The sequence below is a fragment of the Pongo abelii genome, chromosome 12, assembly GCF_028885655.2.
Source record: "Pongo abelii isolate AG06213 chromosome 12, NHGRI_mPonAbe1-v2.0_pri, whole genome shotgun sequence".
Classification (NCBI taxonomy): Eukaryota; Metazoa; Chordata; class Mammalia; order Primates; family Hominidae; genus Pongo; species Pongo abelii.
The window spans coordinates 105,834,012-105,852,994 of record NC_071997.2 but is presented as its reverse complement, the minus strand read 5'-3'; the positions used below and the strand labels follow the sequence as shown (position 1 = coordinate 105,852,994).

The 18,983-nt window shown below is 50.6% G+C and overlaps 1 protein-coding gene across 3 annotated transcripts in view; it reads left to right on the top strand.

Annotated features, from left to right (window-relative positions):
• Nucleotides 1-16,359, top strand: part of DPYSL5 (dihydropyrimidinase like 5) — a 101,897-nt gene extending 85,538 nt beyond the window's left edge. For all 3 annotated transcript variants that reach the window (XM_024242745.3, XM_054547735.2, XM_054547736.2), the window contains 6 exons: nucleotides 595-751; nucleotides 6,032-6,173; nucleotides 7,954-8,096; nucleotides 8,547-8,754; nucleotides 10,661-10,829; nucleotides 12,913-16,359. In XM_024242745.3, coding sequence (XP_024098513.1) covers nucleotides 595-751; nucleotides 6,032-6,173; nucleotides 7,954-8,096; nucleotides 8,547-8,754; nucleotides 10,661-10,829; nucleotides 12,913-12,998 — 905 coding nt within the window. In that variant the 3' untranslated portion in view covers nucleotides 12,999-16,359. The remainder of the gene's footprint in view (nucleotides 1-594; nucleotides 752-6,031; nucleotides 6,174-7,953; nucleotides 8,097-8,546; nucleotides 8,755-10,660; nucleotides 10,830-12,912) is intronic.
• The last annotated feature ends 2,624 nt before the right edge of the window (nucleotides 16,360-18,983 follow it).

Below are 18,983 nucleotides of genomic sequence, written 5' to 3'. Positions count from 1 at the left end.
ACTATAATCGATCAGAAGCAAGGGCATCCCGGCCTTCAACTCTATCACCCTCTAGATCCCGCCGCCTGCCTCTCCCCTCACTGAAGACCCTTGGAGGGTCTCACCTAGACTGTCGTCCCAGCCTGGTGACTGCTCCTACCTCCTGTCTCCCTGTCCTCCAGCCCTGCTATGGCCGTCCCTGTCCTACCTCAACCATTCTCTTGAATCTGCTCACAGCACCTGCCTGTCCAGAAAACAGTCTAGACTGCTCTTTAGCGGGCATTCATGGCCCTGCGTGCCTGTTCACCCACCGTCAAGCTCCGTCTGCCAACAGCACCCTGCACACACCCGTGCTCCGTCCAAACCAGACTCCTCAAAGTGCCGCTTGGTCCTGCCGGGCCTTGGTGCCCATGTCCCTCTGTCCTCCTTGCCTAAGTCAGCAGGAGAATAGGGAAGCTCTCTGGGCTTGAACCCAGCTGTGCTCTCAAAAGCCCTGTGAGCTTTGGCAGGTCCCTTCCTCTCTCTGACCTCAGCTCCTAAACCTGTAAAATGAGAGGCGCACACCTCTCGGGTTCGGTGGCTTCCTGGTTATGGTTCTGACCTTTCTTCTTCCAGGGAAGGTTGTGCTGGCTGAGACCACCACTGCACATGCCACGCTGACAGGCTTACACTACTACCACCAGGACTGGTCCCACGCGGCTGCCTTTGTCACGGTGCCTCCCCTGAGACTGGACACCAACACCTCCACCTACCTCATGAGCCTGCTGGCCAAGTAAGGCGTTTCAGCAGCACATTGCAGGGATGTGTACATCTTTAGGAAGACATCATAGAGGGCCCAGGAAACAAATCTGAGCTAGGTTTGATTTCATTGTGCCCATGGGATGATTGTGCTTTTCTTACCTTCTCTGAGCCCATCAGATAATTGCCATCCTATTGGGATTTTATGACCGCTTGATATGGAGTGAGATCTTCTGAAGTGTAAGAGTGAAGAGCACATATAGAACTGTGAACAGTGGTTATTCGGAATTTCAAAGGACATTGATCTCTTACTCTAAAGCCCAGTGGGGAGCTGCAAAACGTGGCCTGTGACTTATCCTAGAATGTAGGGGTCCTTTCTGTTTTTTTTTCACGTCTCCCTCTTCTCGTTGGCTCCCGTGTGCCCCTTGTCTGTACATCCCTCCTTCTGTGGGTTTCTCCTCCTTTCCTTCCCCTTTCCCTTTTTCTTCTGCACTTTCTCCCCCTTTGCTTCCCACACCCTTCCTCCAGATCTCCTTTCTCCAGCTCTTTTATTTCTGACACTGCTTTTTCCCATGCAATCCCAATCTAAAGGAAACAGTCTGAATTCAGTGGGACCCAATCATGGAAGGGTTTTTGTTTTATCCCAATAACTGCTTGCAGCTTCTTTCTCTCTCCTATTAACGTTTTGGGGCCGGGCACAGTGGTTCACGCCTGTAATCCCAGCCCTTTGGGAGGCCAAGGTGGGTGGATCACTTGAGGTCAGGAGTTCAAGACCAGCCTGGCCAACGTGGTGAAACCCTGTCTCTACTGAAAATACAAAAAATTAGCCAGGCATGGTGGTGTGTGCCTGTAATCCCAGCTACTTGGGAGGCTGAGGCAGGAGAATCACTTGAACCCAGGAGGCAGAGGTTGCAGTGAACTAGGATCATGCCACTGCACTCCAGCCTGTCCAGCAACAGAGCAAGACTCCATCTCAAAAAAAAAAAAAAATTGGGGGAGAAGACGTTGCTTTCTCTTCACTTTTGGATATTAAAGTTCCATCCAGTTTAAGACTCCATCTCCTTCCCTCCTGATCCCCAGCTCAGCTTGGGTTGGGGTAGGAGGACTAGGACAAAAGGCGAGGGGATTCTTCTCCATACCCAAGCATGCATCCCTCCTAGCTTGCAGCACTAGCAATGCCTCTGTGAACAAGGACCCACACAAGGCAACTTATGCCTGGCCACCTTCTACAGTATCTGAGGCCCAGAGGAAGCCCACACGGCCTTTCTGCTCCCTGTGGCTCAGAGGCAGGTCCATAGCCCACAGCCCAGGCAGATGCCCACTGCTCTCAGCTCTGTTCTCCATAAGTGAACCTCTTGAAGTATGCCCTCCTTGTCTTCAGGGTGGACTGGTGGGGAGAGGGTATGGAAGCCCCACTCAACTCAGGAAAGAGGAGGGGAGGGAATGCCAGGACTCTCCATCCTGCCAACCCCTCAGTCTCCCTCCGAGGGTCCCACTTTCTAGACCTGGGGGGTGGGGATTTGCCTCTTCTAAGATGGTGCAGGGGCAGTGGAGGGAAGCGACTGGCCCCACTGAAGGTGGCTCTCTTACATAATAAGGTGCTTGTCTCATCCATGTCCTTAGCTTTCAGTTCTGGTTGCCAACCACTGGAAAACTCCCACTCTCATCCCGTTATGTTCACAACCTAAACAGAGTTGGGGGGTGCAGGGGCTTAGCCAATGCGAGTGGAGTGGAGAGCCATCGATAGGGGCGTGGACGAAAGTGACCTCTGTGGAGGGCAGTAAGCACCATGGCATGGGGATGGTCATTGTATTCTGTCCCATAGCCTTGGTGGGTGCCAGGCGGTGGCAGCTCTTACAATATTTACATATTTACATTATGTAAATAAATATGGAGGGTAAAGATGAAGAGAGAAATGCTAGATCAGCTCTTACTCTTAAAAAATGCTTGTTTTGGCTGGGCATGGTGGCTCGCACCTGTAATCCCAGCACTTTGGGAGGTGGAGGCAGGCAGATTACCTGAGGTCAGGAGTTTGAGACCAGCCTGGCCAACATGGTAAAATCCTGTCTCTACTAAAAATACAAAAATTAGCTGGGCATGGTGGCTCATGCCTGTAATCCCAGCTACTCCAGAGGCTGAGGCAGGAGAATCGCTTGAACCCAGGAGGCGGAGGTTGCAGTGAGCCGAGATCGCGCAACTGCACTCCAGTGTGGGCAACAAGAGCAAGACTTCATTTAAAAAAAAAAAAAAAAAAAAGCTTGTTTTGAGAAAAATCAACCTCCTTTTCATCATCAGCAATACAATAAAAGAAACTATTACCAAGACTCCACTATAATAATGTGGGCTTGGTTCCAAGGTCAAGAATCTTTTGAAACACCCCTGCTTGCTACAAGCAAATTTACTGAAAGAACAAAAAAGATAATAAGTGCTTCAACCCACCCAAATTACAGCGCCCAAACCCACACAAATTCAAATAGACTGGGGGAGAATAAGTATCATTGAATAATTTAAGTTTTTATATCTAGCCTACTTTGTCGAATGTATTTTAATTATTTAAATTAATTCTATTTATTTAAATAGAAATGTAGTTTTTGTGTTATGAGAATAGTCTGAATCCCTTTTTAATCAGTGCATATTGTAAATGGGTGCTACTTTATAGGATTTGGAGCATAATTTTAATATTTTAATTATTTATAGAAATTTATGATGACTATAATTTTGCTTTTGTAACACATTATTGGTTATAATTTATATGATGCAAGATACTTGATAGAAAATTCAGACACCAATTATTATTCCCATAAGAAATATGAGCTGTTTCCTAATTATCTACTTTAGGACATGATTTGTGATTTGTTAGGCCCTACAGGAATAAAAAAGTACAATCTATAGATATAACTATTTATGCTTTATTCTGGCTTCTTTGTTTTTTGTTTTTTGTTTTTAGACAGGGTCTGGCTCTGTCACTCAGGCTGGAATGCAGTGGTACAACCTCCTGAGTAGCTGGGGCTACACATGTGCACCACCACAGCTGGCTCGTTTTTTGTTTGTTTGTTTGTTGAGCCAGGGTCTCACTCTGTCTCCCAGGCTGGAGTGCAGCCTCTCAAAGTGCTGGGATTACAGGCACGAGCCACCCTGCACCACTGTGCCCAGCCTAATTTTTGTATTTTTTGTATTTTTTCATCATGTTGCCCAGGCTGGCCTCAAACTCCTGACCTCAACTGATCCACCCGCCTCGGCCACCTAAAGTGCTGGGATTACAGATGTGAGCCACTGTGCCTGGCCTAAAGTCTGGCTTCTTAAAGGGACAAGAAGTTTTTTCATTTGATCATATAAAATTGTACAGTACTTGGCAAAGCCAGTCATGTTTTAAACTTTAAATGGTTTGGATGGGGGCTTCCTATCTCCCAGATTCAGGGCAGCACTGAGAGAGCTCAGAGGGCCTCCTAGAATGTAACTACCGTCATTCACGGCTGCTTAGTGGGCACCTTTGTATAGGAGCCTTTTCAGAAAGCTGGGTGCTCAGGAAGACTTGCTGGTTAAAGAGCAGGAGTTGAGCCTGTTGCTCTCAGGGTCCCTGACCTGCCCTTCATGACTACAATGGGCATCTTCTGCCCTGAGCCCCGCTCAGGTATCCAGAGGGCCCCTCAGGAGAAAGGAAACCCTAAAGATTCCATTCATCTGTTGGGGCTTCTGCAGGTCCAGAGAGTGTGGGGAGCCTTGGGGCTCTGCGGGAGAATCTCTTGCAAAGAGTCTCTGCAAGGGCCAGAGCAGCCTCTTTGGCCCAGGGAAGGCCCAGCCTACTGCACAGGAAGAGCGATGCATCTTCACCACGGGTTTGGCCAAAGACATTAGTCACTGGGTGGGAGCTGAGACTGATAAGCCCCGCCAGGTCCCCCGTGGAGACAGCCCTATGGAGCTAACTGGCCATCATCTGAGAGCCTTAAGAATATGCTTCCTCACCAGGTCAGATAATGCTTTCTGCCCCCACAGTCTCCTGGAGTGGGCATCTTAGATGGCCCACAGGCACTCACAAGGCTCTGGGGCCTCTTACAGAGTACAATGGGACCCCTGCCCCTGACCTTCAGGGCACCCACAGTGTGGTCCCAGCAGTCATCCCCTCCCCAACCTGACCCCCCTGCTCCAGCCAGGCCTTTCTCTGCCCCTGCAAAGCCACTTCCTCCTGAGGTTTCCCTGGCCTGGTTTGCGTGGGCATTCTCTCTCCTCCGCCCCTCACTGCCTCTGAGCCCTTGGCCTGTAGAGATCTCTGAATCCGGGCCAGCTGCCTGCCTCCCTCATTGGGCAAAGGATCTGCTGCCATGAGCCCTCTCTCCCTGTTCTTCCCTACGTCTTCTCTGACCCAGGAGCCCCTCAAGGGCCTGCCTGTCCCTTAGCCACCCACAGCCTTGGATGGAGGATGGCTTTTTTTTTCTTCTTTTCAGACCGAGTCTCCTTCTGTCCCCCAGGCTGGAGTGCAGTGGGGCGATCTTGGCTCACTGCAGCCTCCGTCTCCTGGGTTCAAGCGATTCTCTCACCTCGGCCTCCGGAGTAGCTGGGATTACAAGCACCCACCACTACGCTCAGATAATTTTTTTCTATTTTTAGTAGAGACAGGGTTTCACCATGTTGCCAAGGCTGATCTCGAACTCCTGGCCTCCAGTGATCCACCTGCCTCAGCCTCCCAAAGTGCTGGGATTATAGGCATGAGCACCTGGCCCGAGGACAGCCTTAATATATGTGTGAGGACCGTAGTCATGAATGGCATTGTGGAAGAACAGAGTGGCTTGCATACCACTCTCGGTCTATTAAGTCAGGCTTCTAGCTTGTCCCTCCTTCCCCTTCTGGGCCATTAGAATCCCCACATCCAAGGAAGGCTATGAGTCCAAGTTATTCAACAAAGCTTAACATTGAACTTGTGAATGCTTGTTGCCAGCAGGTTGGGGTTGGAGAGCTGATGAGAGGGAATTGGCATACAATTCCATGAGAGTAGAACCACCTCCACCATCTCACTTCAGCTAGACTCTAAGTTCGGCTTTTCTCTGCTATCTTCACTCTTAAACATTGCTATCCCAAGGCCTTCACTGAAGTCTCCTGTGACACAGACAGACTGTGCCACACTCATTCTGTAGATGAGTAAACTGAGGTTCACACAGATGCAGTAACTCATGAGAGGCCACATGGCCTAAGCAGCAGAGCTGAAATTGGAGTCGGCTTTGCCTGGTTCCCACACGGCGGATTTTCCCTATATCTATCCTCACCCTCTAGGTTCCTCACCTCCCCTCCCCTTACTGGTCACCTCCTTTTCTCTACCCAGTGACACTCTGAACATCGTGGCATCAGATCACCGGCCTTTCACCACAAAGCAGAAAGCTATGGGCAAGGAAGACTTCACCAAGATCCCACATGGAGTGAGTGGTGTGCAGGACCGCATGAGCGTCATCTGGGAGAGAGGAGTGGTACGTTTCCTAGAGCCACCCCCCCCCCACAACGATCTGATCCCTGCTCTAATCCCCATTTCATCCCCGTTCTAATCCCAATAAGTGTTTTCACTCCTCAGATCCTGTCAAAGAATGTTCTTAGAAGGGCTGGTTCAATCCCAGCTCTTTGTTTCACTCAAAAACAAAACACAAAACACAAAAGGTCTTTCCCCCTATTAGAAAGGTAGTAAGACCTATTATGGAAATTTGGAAAATACAGAAAAGTATAAGAAAAAAAACCCTTAATTCCATGCCTAGAAATTAAACTACTATTAACATTTTAGTGTATTTCTTTCATTTAGTTCTGTGCATGTACTGTACTTTTTTTTTTTTTTTCCTTTTTTGCTACGTTACCCAGGCAGGTCTTGAACTCATGGGCTCAAGCTATCCTTCCACCTCTGCCTCCCTAAGTGCTGCGATTGTAGGTGTGAGCCACCACACCCAGCTATACATTATTTTAATAACTGGCTTCATATTTTTTTCTTTTACCAACTGCTATACTAACCAGGATTTTTTTTCTTCATGTAACACTATACCCTGAGTATCTCCCTATATCAGTAAAAATTATTTAAAAACATCTTTTTTCATGGCTGAATATTTTCTCCAATGAAAGTACCATACTTTATTTAATCCTTCCCTGATGTTTGGGACTTTTGGCTGTTTCTAATTTTTGCACTTACAAATAATGCTGTGGAAAACCTCTTTGTTCAGGAGTGTATGTCAGCATTTCTGATTATTATTATTATTATTTTTTTTTTTTTTTGAGACAGAATCTCCCTCTGTCACCCAGGCTGGAGTACAATGGTGCTATCTCAGCTCACGGCAACCTCCACCTCCCGGGTTCAAGCGGTTCTCCTGCCTCAGCCTCCCGAGTAGCTGGGACTACAGGCGTGCGCCACTATGCCCAGCTAATTTTTGTATTTTTTGTAGAGACGGGTTTTCACCATTTTGGTTGGTCAGGATGGTCTCGATCTCTTGACCTCGTGATCCGCCCATCTTGGCCTCCCAAAGTGCTGGGATTACAGGCATCAGCCACCGCGCCTGGCCTCTGATTATTATTTCTGATTATTTCCTTAAGACCGCATCCTAGAAGTGGATTTTTAGGCCCAGGGATGTGAACATTTTTAAGGCTCTTGATTTGATATATTTTGTCTAATTGCTTTCAGAAAAGATAAGAACTGGGACTTCATTTGAATACCACCTGTTCTGCACATGAAGAATAAGTATTTTTGGTCTTGATCTATCTCAGATTAGATTCAAAATAGTATGAGCCCCAAAGAGATTTGAAGTTCTCAAGACTAAGCTCATGGAAGGCCAAGGAGATGGCTCAGGAAATCCCCTTGAAGAGAGTCCACAGTATTCTCATGGGTGGGGCAGTAAGATGTTTTCCTAGAGCGTATATAACCCTTTGAAAATATCACCCTTAGTAGATGAAGGGAGGTTCCTGACTCATCCGTGTGGGCACAAGAGCAGAGCTGGTTTTACAAACAGGAGGCAGATTTGCCCCTGGGCAGGAAGCCTGAATGGAACCTTGGCCACTCACCATAGTTGCTGGGTGAAGGGAGAAAGGAATAAATGAGCACTTGGGACCCAGCCAAGCAGGCTGGCTCATCTGAGATGGTGCTCACGGCCTTGTCCCTTTGTGACCACTGTCCTGACCACCTAAGCCCTAAGTCCATGGGCCAGCATCAAAGGTGACCAAGGGTTTGAGACCCACCCTCAGAGCCTGGTTGATTTGACACTTTCTGCAACATTTCAGGTTGGAGGAAAGATGGATGAGAACCGTTTTGTGGCCGTTACCAGTTCCAACGCAGCTAAGCTTCTGAACCTGTATCCCCGCAAGGGCCGCATCATCCCCGGAGCCGATGCTGATGTGGTGGTGTGGGACCCAGAAGCCACAAAGTAAAGTTTGTTGCTCGTCCCCAGGGCTAGAGGGGCTTGGGATTTTGAAGAGGACTTGCATTACAGATCTCCAAAAGCATATAATTTTGCACTATTTCTAGCACAAAATATGGCCCTGGCCTACAGTTGGCCATCTTCTCCCTCCATCTTCACACAGTTTTTCTTCTGTGTCACACATGTCTGGTGTGTCTGTCTCCTCTTCTTATAAGGACACCGGTCAGATTGGATTAGGGCCCACCTATATGACCTCACTTTATCTCAATGATTACATTAAAGGCCCTAAATAGTGCCATGTTCTGAGGTTCTGGGTGTTAGGACTTCAGCAGAAGAATTTTGAAGGGAGCCAATTCAACCCATAACAACCAGCCTTTGGGGCTCACCCCTCCCATGGAGCTGTGACATTTTGACCTGTCCTCAGCGCTTTCTCTCCCGCCATTGCCTCTCCACCAGGACCATCTCAGCCAGCACGCAGGTCCAGGGAGGAGACTTCAACCTGTATGAGAACATGCGCTGCCACGGCGTGCCACTGGTCACCATCAGCCGGGGGCGCGTCGTGTATGAGAACGGCGTCTTCATGTGCGCCGAGGGCACCGGCAAGTTCTGTCCCCTGAGGTCCTTCCCAGACACTGTCTACAAGAAGCTGGTCCAGAGAGAGAAGGTGAGGTGGGAGGAGGAAGATGCAGGGGTGTTGGCGCCCCCTGCCGGGGAACATCCTCCATGACTGTTTTAAATCTCAAAGAGATGTTCACTCCAGTTTTCGACCCAATTCCATTGCCCTCTCACCAGCGTTGAGAGGGGAGGGTGCGGCAGGGCCAGGGAACGCTAGAGTCAGAAAATGCTGATTTCTGTTCCCCGTCTTTGATTACCGAGTGGCATTTTAAGTGGTCAGGCAGCAGGAGTCCTGAGTTGCTGAGGGCACAAGTGGGAAATGTGAGTGTGTGCGACCGCTGAGCTCCTCTGGATACGCAGGCTTGGGGTGGAGGAGGTGCTGGGGGCTGGAGATACTGCTTTGGCTCGGCTCCCTCCCACTCTTGATGAAGCAAGCGGGGGTAGAGCTGGCATTTGCAAAGCATTGTCTGAAGCACAGGAGGAGCAGGCACCTGAACACGGGAGGCCCACACTGCTGGCACACAGAGCGCACGAGAGGGCTCAGAGCTTTCAGAGAAACCAAGGACCCTTCTCTCCCAGACGCCAATGAGTGAAGAAATCCACTGCCAGGTCTGCCGTGGGGGCGCAGGCTTGGGCTGCCTGAATGAAGAAAGCGTGACTTTCGTGATCGCAGGGCTAAATCCAAAAGCAAATTCAGGGTCTCTCACTCATCACACTCAGCTAATGTTTATTTTTTTGTAGAGACGGACAGGGTTTAACCGTGTTGCTCAGGTTGCTTTCAAATTCCTGGGCTCAAGAGATCCGCCTGCCTCGGCCTCCTAAAGTGCTGGGATTACAGGCGTGAGCCACTGCGCCCGGCCCAATAACACTTTTTAATACGATGTAGGACCATAAATGACCTCTGCAGTAATAACTGCTCATACTTCTGTGTTGCCTCTCATGTGCCGGAGCAGTTGGAACAGCTTTACACATATTAACTCATCTGCTCTCCTGCAACTCTCTCATGTAGGTACTAGTATTGTGGGCACAGAAAAGTAACTTGCACAAAGCCACACAGTTTACAAGTGACAGAGTTGGGATTGGAACCTAGGCAGTCTAGTTGTAGAATATAGACTCCTAACTCTACTGCCTTTGTGAGTACAGAATTAGCTAGTATTGCTACTGGGGGCCTCTCGTCTCCAGATGGGGCTGTGTTTAGCCTCTGTTCCCTCAGAGTTGTCAGACCAGTAAAGAGTGTGGCTTCGTGGGAACCTAAGGTGGGGAATAACGTTGTGCTGTGTGGGAGGGCGCTCTCTAAAGTTGACTTCCGGTTGGGCATGGTGGCTCACGCCTGTAATCCCGGCACTTTGGGAGGCCGAGGTGGGTGGATCACGAGGTCAGGAGTTCAAGACCAGCTGACCAAGATGGTGAAACCCCGTCTCTACTAAAAATACAAAAATTAGTCAGGCACCGTGGCAGCCACCTGTAATCCTAGCTACTTGGGAGGCTGAGGCAGGAGAATCACTTTGTGGGGGAAGAGGTTGCAGTGAGCCAAGACTGCGCCACTGCACTCCAGCATGGGCGACAGAGTGAAACTCTGTCTCAAGAAAAAGAAAAGAAAAGAAATTCGGTTAAAGTTGACTTCCTCAGATGTCTACCTGCTACCTCAGTGAGGCTTCCACCAGTGTTGAGGGGGAGCCAGTATCTCTCCCGTACACATGCATGCACACACACGTGCACTCACATACATGCACGCATGCACACACGTACACATATGCACATGCTTTTTAGGAGGTACGAGAAAACTCCAGCCCCTGGACTCAAGGTTTAAGAAGCCTTGGTCACTTGCAGTGATTTGGGTCTTGGGCAGAGTGGCAGTGTCTAATGTCCCACCGGCCCCCAGGGAGGCCATGGTTGTATCACTCAGCTCTGATGGTGTTGTCCTGTTCTTCTGCTCTTCCTCCATCCTTCCCTAGACTTTAAAGGTTAGAGGAGTGGACCGCACTCCCTACCTGGGGGATGTCGCTGTTGTCGTGCACCCTGGGAAAAAAGAGATGGGAACCCCACTCGCAGACACTCCTACCCGGCCTGTCACCCGGCATGGGGGCATGAGGGACCTTCATGAATCCAGCTTCAGCCTCTCTGGTAAGAGTCAGGGGGCCACGGGAGGAGGACGGGGGTCTGGGAGAAGTGGCCCACCCAGGCAGTGGGACTTACGCCTGCTTTTCTTTTGTGTCCTCTCCTCCCTCCCGTTGCCTATTTCCAGGGATGAGTGCTGGTTTGGATATTAGACTCACACAGACATTAGTGGGGACAGGAGGGTTGTCCTGGTCCCTGGGCACAGATGCTCTAATAGGCCATGGCCCACCTGGGGCTCTCCTCGGGGTTTCTAAGTTCAGATATTTTTGTCCCTTGAAACATCTTGAGGGCTGTGCACACAGTGGGTGCTCCAGAGATGCCCTGAGCTCAGAAGAGTCAGCCCTGTCTATGGTTCACGGGACTGCACCCACCGGCCCTTCGCCTGCCCCAGCCCACTCCTCACCAGCCTTTGTGCTCCTTCTGCTACCCCCCTCCTCCTCTGACCTTCCCACACCTGTTCCCGCCTTTGCCCCACCTTCACCTTCTTTTTTACCTGGAATTGTATTGTATATATTTTATTAACTTTAAGTAAAATATTTTCTCTTGACTTCTGATGCCCAGTTTTTTCTCTTGTCTTTCTGTCCTTTGGGTCCTGGCCCCAGTCCTTCTGCGGAATCTCTGGTTTCCTTGGGGGGTCCGATCCCAGTTCTTAAAGCCATGATCCGCAGTTTCCCGCCCCGCCCCCCACCCATCACCCTGCGAGCCACGGGCTCATAAATGATGACCCTCAGTGGAGAACAAGCAGAGGCTGTAAGATGCCTCGGGCCTCCAGGCGGCTTAGCTGGGAACTGTCACCACCACTTGCAGGGGGCTAGGACCCTGGGTCTCCCTGAGCACAGCTGAGCTGCCTTCAGGCTGCCTTCAGGATAAGCCCAGAGAGAGACCAAGCACCCACTCAGTAAGGGCTGTGCTGGGATGGGCACAGCAAGAGGCGCAAGACCCTGGTCCTTCCACCCACAGCCTGGAGCTTACTGGGGGAGACAAGCCCCATACACAAACCATCCTGCTGTGAGAGCAGAGGGCTAAACCAGAGGGATGCCAACGGGGCAGCACCTGCCTGCCCAGGCTCCTGTGTGCCCTGCTTTGGGCCAGGCGCAGCTTGTGGCAGAAGAAATGAGGTCCCTGTTGGAGGTGCTGGTAGCCCATGGGGAGGGGTCCTCTCTCAGGACCAGTCTCATTGCTGAGATGATGGCTCCACTACTCTGAGGGCCACTGCCACTCCCACCAGTGGCGGGCCATGAGTGGAGTCAGAAAGGGACCCTGGCATGGAAGACTTGTTTATGCACACTCAGGTCTTGCCAGTCCCGGAGGCGTGGACTCCCACCGCCTTCCTCCTGCAGCCAGACCCACGAGAGGCAAAAAGACCCCAGAGCTGCAGGGCCCCTGCTGACCAGCAGCCTCCTCCTCTCCTGCCTGAGAGCCAAGACTGGGCAGAACACCTGCCCAGACAGCAAACATCAGGCAGCCTGTCCCCTCCTCTCCACCCCAAATCTTGTCTGTTCTAAGCAGGCCAGGCTGAAGAATGTCCCACTGGGCTCTCCGGGACACTAGACCCTCCCTCTCCCTCCCTTTGTGTTTTGTTTTTGTTTTTTTTTTTTTTTTTCAATCCTTCTCCTGTATAGACCCTCCCTTTGTAACTAAGTCATGGGATTTCAAGATGCAGGGCCTTTGGGCTGTGGTTCTTTCATTTTCCATTGTTTAATGGCATACCCTCATTTTTCTCTCTCGCTTACTCACTGAGGCATATGTACAAAGGCCCATGTGCCAACAGGCTGGCCAATGACCTGCATGCACGAGAGACTGTATGCCCAGGCATGGGGCAGTGAAGTTAGCACAGTGGGCAGTTAATAAGGTAGGCTCTGAATCAGGAAAACCTGGGTCCAAGTCCAGGCTCTGCCACTTACACACTGCAACACAGGGCAAGTCACTTAACTTCCCTGAGCCTCGGTCTCCTCGTCTGTAAAATGGGATGGAGTGGCTGTGAGGATTCACTCAGGCCGTGCACACAGTGAGCCTCCAGGAGAGGGTGTCTGTGGTTTGTCAGCAGGCACAAGAGCCCATCTCACCCTCTGTGCTTCCTTCCCTGCAGGCTCTCAGATCGATGACCATGTTCCAAAGCGAGCTTCAGCTCGGATCCTCGCTCCTCCCGGAGGCAGGTCGAGTGGCATTTGGTAAAGGCATTGCCCAGCCCCCCGAGTGAGGACGCACCGCCGCCACCAGCCCGCAACTCTCCGGCCGCAGCTGCAGGGGCAGGAGAGGCTGGGCTGGGCAGCACACCACCCGAGGGGGGCCCCAGGACCCACGGAGCCTTCCCTATGTCTGCAAAGCGATTCACTGTGCTTCAAGCCAACTCTAACAGGCACTTTGAAATGTGTTCCTCCTGCTGTAGTCCTTTCTGCCTTGGTCTCGGCGGGCTTTTCTGGGGCCCAGGAAGCCCACACTATGCACAGAGCCCAATGCATAGAGCCCTGGCCAGCCCTTCCTTTCACTCCTGCCTCCACTGGCTTTGGGAAAGCCCAGACTTTAGTGCCCTGCCCCCTGGCTGACTGGCCAGTTGTCCAGAGCACTTTAGCAGATGTGGTTTCAAAGTAAAGGCCTCCTCCCCCACCCCTTAGGCCCCGCGGTGACATTTCCCAAGTCAGACAGATGTCAGCTTCCCAGCCATGCCCAGAACGTCCCATCTCCCCCAACCCACCTCTGGCCCTGTGTAGGGGCAGGGATGGGGGTGGCTGGGACACCTGGTGCCCCTTGCCAGCTTCTCCTGCGCCCCGCCCACACCCTCGGAGGGTCACAGACCCAGAAGGGTAGCTGGGCGGGGCTCGAGGCTGGTGCCAGGCGCGTGTAAATGGTTTTGTTTTGCACGTTTGGTTTGCGCAGTAGTTTGGTTTGACTTGTTTGTGCATCCTGTGAAAAATAACGGTGCTTGTGTCACTAGCATAGAATAGCAACAGGAATAGATGTGGTCCTTAGGAGACGCTGCACTCGACACCAACCAGACAGCACAGGGCAGGGGCAGTGGAGAGGGCTGGGCTCACAGGCCTCTCTTCTCCCCGCCTGGGGTCTTCCAGGCTGCCGGAGACCCTGGCCCTTTCCCCTTCCCCTCCCCTCCTTGTCTAGTTTTCCACATTCCAAAAGGGGGCCTGGGATGCTAGCCCCGGAGATGCCAGCCCTTCAGGAAGCAGGTTTCCTTTCCCCTCTCTGCCCCTGATCACTCCCAGCACTCCCTCTCCCTCTGCCTTCCCCTGTCTCTGCCTGCCACCATACACACACACACACACACACACACACACACACACACACACAGCTTCCTATAACTTCTTCATGCTGGACAGAGACTCAGCTCTCCTCCTGTGTGACTGGCAAGAGGCCTCATGCCTGCTGAGAGAGGAGGAGTGGGAGAGGGGCTCGCCAGACACCAGAGAGGGAGACCCCAGGCCCACAGGACCTGGCTGTTGAACCCTCATTGCTGCTCAGGTGCCGTGATCTCCTGTGGTCGGCACCAGGCCCTCGCCGGCTCATGGCCTCATCTTCTCCCCTGTCCGTCCAGGTGGGCCCTCCCTGCTTCTGAAGCCCCACAGAAGTTCCCATGGAAACACTAGAGGCTGGGTGTCTCCCACCTCCAGTGATCTGGGAAGTGACCCAGCCGCCTGCCCTTGTTAAGCCTTGTCTGCCCTGTGGGAAGTGACTTCATGTTGCACATGTGATTTCAGCCTCCGAGGCTTGCGCGAGGCTTCTGGACCCTCAGTTAAAGGTCAGCCCCTGGCCGGGCGCGGTGGCTCATGCCTGTAATCCCAGCACTTCGGGAGGCCAAGGCGGGTGGATCACGAGGTCAGGAGATCAAGACCATCCTGGCTAACACGGTGAAACCCCGTCTCTACTAAAAATACAAAAATTAGCCGGGCTTGGTGGCGGGCGCCTGTAGTCCCAGCTACTGAAGAGGCTGAGGCAGGAGAATGGTGTGAACCCAGGAGGCGGAGCTTGCAGTGAGCCAAGATCATGCCACTGCACTCCAGCCTGGGAGACAGAGTGAGACTCCATCTCAAAAAACAGACAAACAAAAAAGTCAGCCCCTGCACATCTCTGTAGTGCTTTTCATGTATTCAAACCACTTCCATATATGCCCTCTCACTTGGTCCTCATGACAGTGGAGCACTTATTATTCTTCCCGTTGTACAGATGAGGAGACTAAGGCCCAGAAAGTTGAGGTCCTCTGACCCCAGAAGTGTCTGTGATGACCCTCCCAACCTTGGCTATCTACCCCAGCTGTGGAGAGGAGGTCTGGGGTGACATCTATTGTAGATCCCACCTGAGAGTTTAACCAATGAGAAGACTTACTTTCCTGGTAGGCAGCCTGCTTTGTTTTGCACAGGTAGATAGATTTTTTTTCTCATCTTTCTTATAAACAACCTCATGCACATTCTGTGTTTGAGCCAAGACTAGTCACCTGTTGGGGGCTAACCGTGCAGTGTGAGCTGCGTCCACACCCTCACTTCTCCCTTCACTCCCCCTTTCCTCACTCAGGGGCTGAGAGGACAGAGGTGGTCAGCCAGGGAGCAGAGGTGGCGAAGGGGCTCATGGCAAGTGGCAGCCATTGGAACAGGGGTGAGGACCCAGGCCTGGGAAAGCCACCAGGGATGGGGGAAACCATGACACCGCCTCCTGGTGCAGTGCACACCATCTCTGTCCTTGTCAGCCCTCACTGGGTCATGGGCCTTGGGCAGATGCCAAAGAGCCCAGCAGTAGCGGTGGTGGCCAGCTGGGCAGAGCATCCTTGCTCGGGCTAGGAAAGCTTTACCTTCTCTGAGTGCCTCCGCCCGAGAGATGCGTGACCCGTGGCACAGGGGAACCACATCTTGGAGTGGTCTACTGTAGGCCATCGCTTCATCCACCCCCAGTCCTTACATAGGCCCTACCCTTGCCCGGGAGCTTCTAGATGGAAATCAGAGAGAGATTCAAGGAGTCGAATGAGCAGTCAGCCCCCACCATGCGCTCCCTGCCCCGTGCAGAGCTCCAGCCAGCTTCGTCACCAGCCCCACTGGCTCCTGGTTGGAATGAAAGGGTCTCTGGTTGCACTGAATGCAGCTCTCAAACTGGTCTTGTACTTGCTGAATAAATACTGTTGTTCTTGCCTTAGCTGCTCTCTAGGTTTGTGGGGTTAAGTTGCCAGAAAATTGTGCTACTGTGTGTGCGTGTGCGTGCGTGTGTGTAGTGCTAGGAGTCCACAGTAGGTCTCTGTCAAGCCGATGTCGTGATGAGGGCTTTTCCGATACTGACCCAGAAGTCACAGAACCACAAGGAAACCCAAACCCCCTCCAGCTGCTGAGTCGCAGGCACAGCCTGGGGTCGGGATGGAGCCTCCAGCACCCCAGCACCCAGGTGACTTCCCCACTCCCCTGTAAATGTCATGGTGCTAAGACTGTGTCAACCCCAAGATGACACATGGTCCTGTGCTTTGGCCACCGTTTGAGGCAAAAACTAAACAGCCCGACACGTTGTGTTCTGGTGCAGGTTTGTATTAAACTGTAGCTACTTCTCACTTGGACTCTGTTGTGTTTCTTCAAAGAGGAGGGAGTTTGGCAGAGATCTCTTCTACGGTGGCTGGGCAAGGCTTCAGTTGCTAAGAAAAGGCAGCTTTGATCTGTCTCTCCTATTGGGTGGCAGCTCATTGGGAGGCCTGTGCAGAGACTGGATTTTTTTTTTTTTTTTTTTTTTTTTAAATTCTGAGAGACAGGAGCCCCAGTGGTGCCAGATTTCCAGGGACAAGGTTGCCAAATTATCTGAAATAATTAGGAGGAAGAATTAGATGCTAAAGGGAAAAAAACTAGACTCACTCCATCTACCTGCAGTCACCTATTCTCTTGGCTACCATTTTGGAAGCCCATGGCCACCTCTCCACTCGGCAGAACACTTGGCTGATGGAACGATGGCCTCATAAAAAAAAATCACAAGACAAAGAGCTGTCCCAAGGCCAGTGTGCCTTTGAAGGACCTTCCAGCTGCTCTCCGGCTGTCTAGAACCCCGCTTTTGGGGTTGGCCCTCTGTACTCTCAGCCCCATCCATTGCGTTGAGACCACTCTACCTTCCCTCTAGAGCTCAGTCAGATGTTGGGAGGATTATCTGATTAAACTCTTTCACAATAAAGGGTAAAATTGTGGCTTTTAAGACCGGGTGCTGTGGCTCATGCCTGTAATCCCAGCACTTTGGGAGGCCAAAGCGGATGGATCACCGAAGGTCAGGAGTTTCAGACCAGCCTGACCAACATGGAGAAACCCCGTCTCTACTAAAAAAAAAATACAAAATTAGCCAGGTGTGGTGGTGCACGCCTGTAATCCCAACTACTCAGGAGGCTGAGTCAGGAGAATCGCTTGAACCTGGGAGGTGGAGGTTGCAGTGAGCCAAGGTCACGCCATTGCACTCCAGCCTGGGCAACAAGAGCGAAACTCTGTCTCAAAAAAAAAAAAAAAAAAAAAAAAAAAAAATTGTGGCTTCTAGTACTATGGGGTCACTGTACTTATTTCTTAACATTAAAATTCGAAGGTTGAGATGGATTTGCCAGCTTGAGATTGATGCCGAGTCCCTGCAATGTATTGAGCCAAAGTGTCTGTTACCCTGTTTTCCCACAACAGGAGAGCACACCAGAATTGGGTTAACTGCCAAAAATCCATTGGGTTTGGATAAAAAAAAATATGACCACACATTTGGCACACTATCAGGCAGTCTACAGGGAAAAAATAAAAGATACCCAGGAAGACATAGGGTGCCTTTTTATGTATGTAGTAGAAAAATCAGAGACCACAGACTCAGACTTCAAAATAAGGCTTGATCATTTATGAGAATCTGGATTTGGAGAAACCACACCAGTCAGCAGCTAGGCAGCCACCAGTCTCTATTTTCTAACTCAGAATTACAGACTGACCTCTGTACACGGGTAGAGACTAACGCTAAGAATTGCTTTGTAGTTGGCCAGGTGCGGTGGCTCACACCTGTAATCCTAGCACTTTGGGAGGCTGAGGCGGGAGGATTGCCTGAGCTCAGGAGTTCAAGACCAGCCTGGGCAACACAGTGAAACCCAGGCTCTACTAAAATACAAAAAAATTAGCCGAGCGTGGCAGTGAGATCACACCACTGCACTCCAGCCTGGGCAACAAAGCGATACTGTCTCAAAAAAAAAAAAAATTAATTGCTTTTTAGTCAGTGGAAGACACAGGGTCTCATGACACCCAGGTGTGAAGAAGAAACCTCATGATATGTAGGGGCTGGTAGACCTTAGAGTCCTAAGTTAATAACGGGCTAGTTGACAGTGTTGTAACAACATACATTTGAAAGGGCTCTTAGAGCTTTCGCAGTAGAACAGTAAAGGATCTGGCATTTTGCTGACACTGGGTACTGTCTCATGATGGAAAGTGAGTTCTTTACTTTCCCTTGTGGATTTACAACCATACATTTAGACCTAGAGGGACCAGATGTCTTGGTTTGCTCAGGGCAATCCTGGTTTAAGTCTATTGCCCCAGAATAATTATTAACAGTGTCCACTTTCACTGTGTCAAACATGACGTGGTTTGTGTAATAAATTGCATGGTCACTTTCTGTATACATATACATTCATTGGGCTATTACTGTGCCTGTCCAGGAGTTAAAAATTTTTCCATTGCTGAAAGACAAGACATGGCATCGTAAGAGATGCGGAAGAGGGGTCCTTCCGCAGTGGGTGGTGACTTAGGAGTTTGCATGACAAGCCCTGCGTCTTCACACAGCTCTTGGAGGCTTGATGAGTCTCAGTAGCCAGGGATGCCACAGGGTGGGGAAGGCCGGGGAATGCTTTTCTAAGCTTTTTCAGTTTGCCTCGTAGACCTCATTGTTCCATTAAAAGCTGTAAGCCTACCAAATTCTATCATTTGCTTTTAAGGTGCCTTTGATTCCGTTATGAACTTAAACACCTTGCAACATTTTCAACTACATTTAAAATTCGATTTCCCTTTTAAATACCTTTCCTGAGTACCAAATAATTATTACCAATCTAATAAATTAAACTTATAAATATACTGAGCTTAACACTTTATTAGTTGTTTTGATGCTAAGAATAAACAATATTTCAACTTATAAGTTTTAAGTTACACTTTTTTCCTTTTTTTTTTTTTTTTTTTTTTTTGAGACAGAATC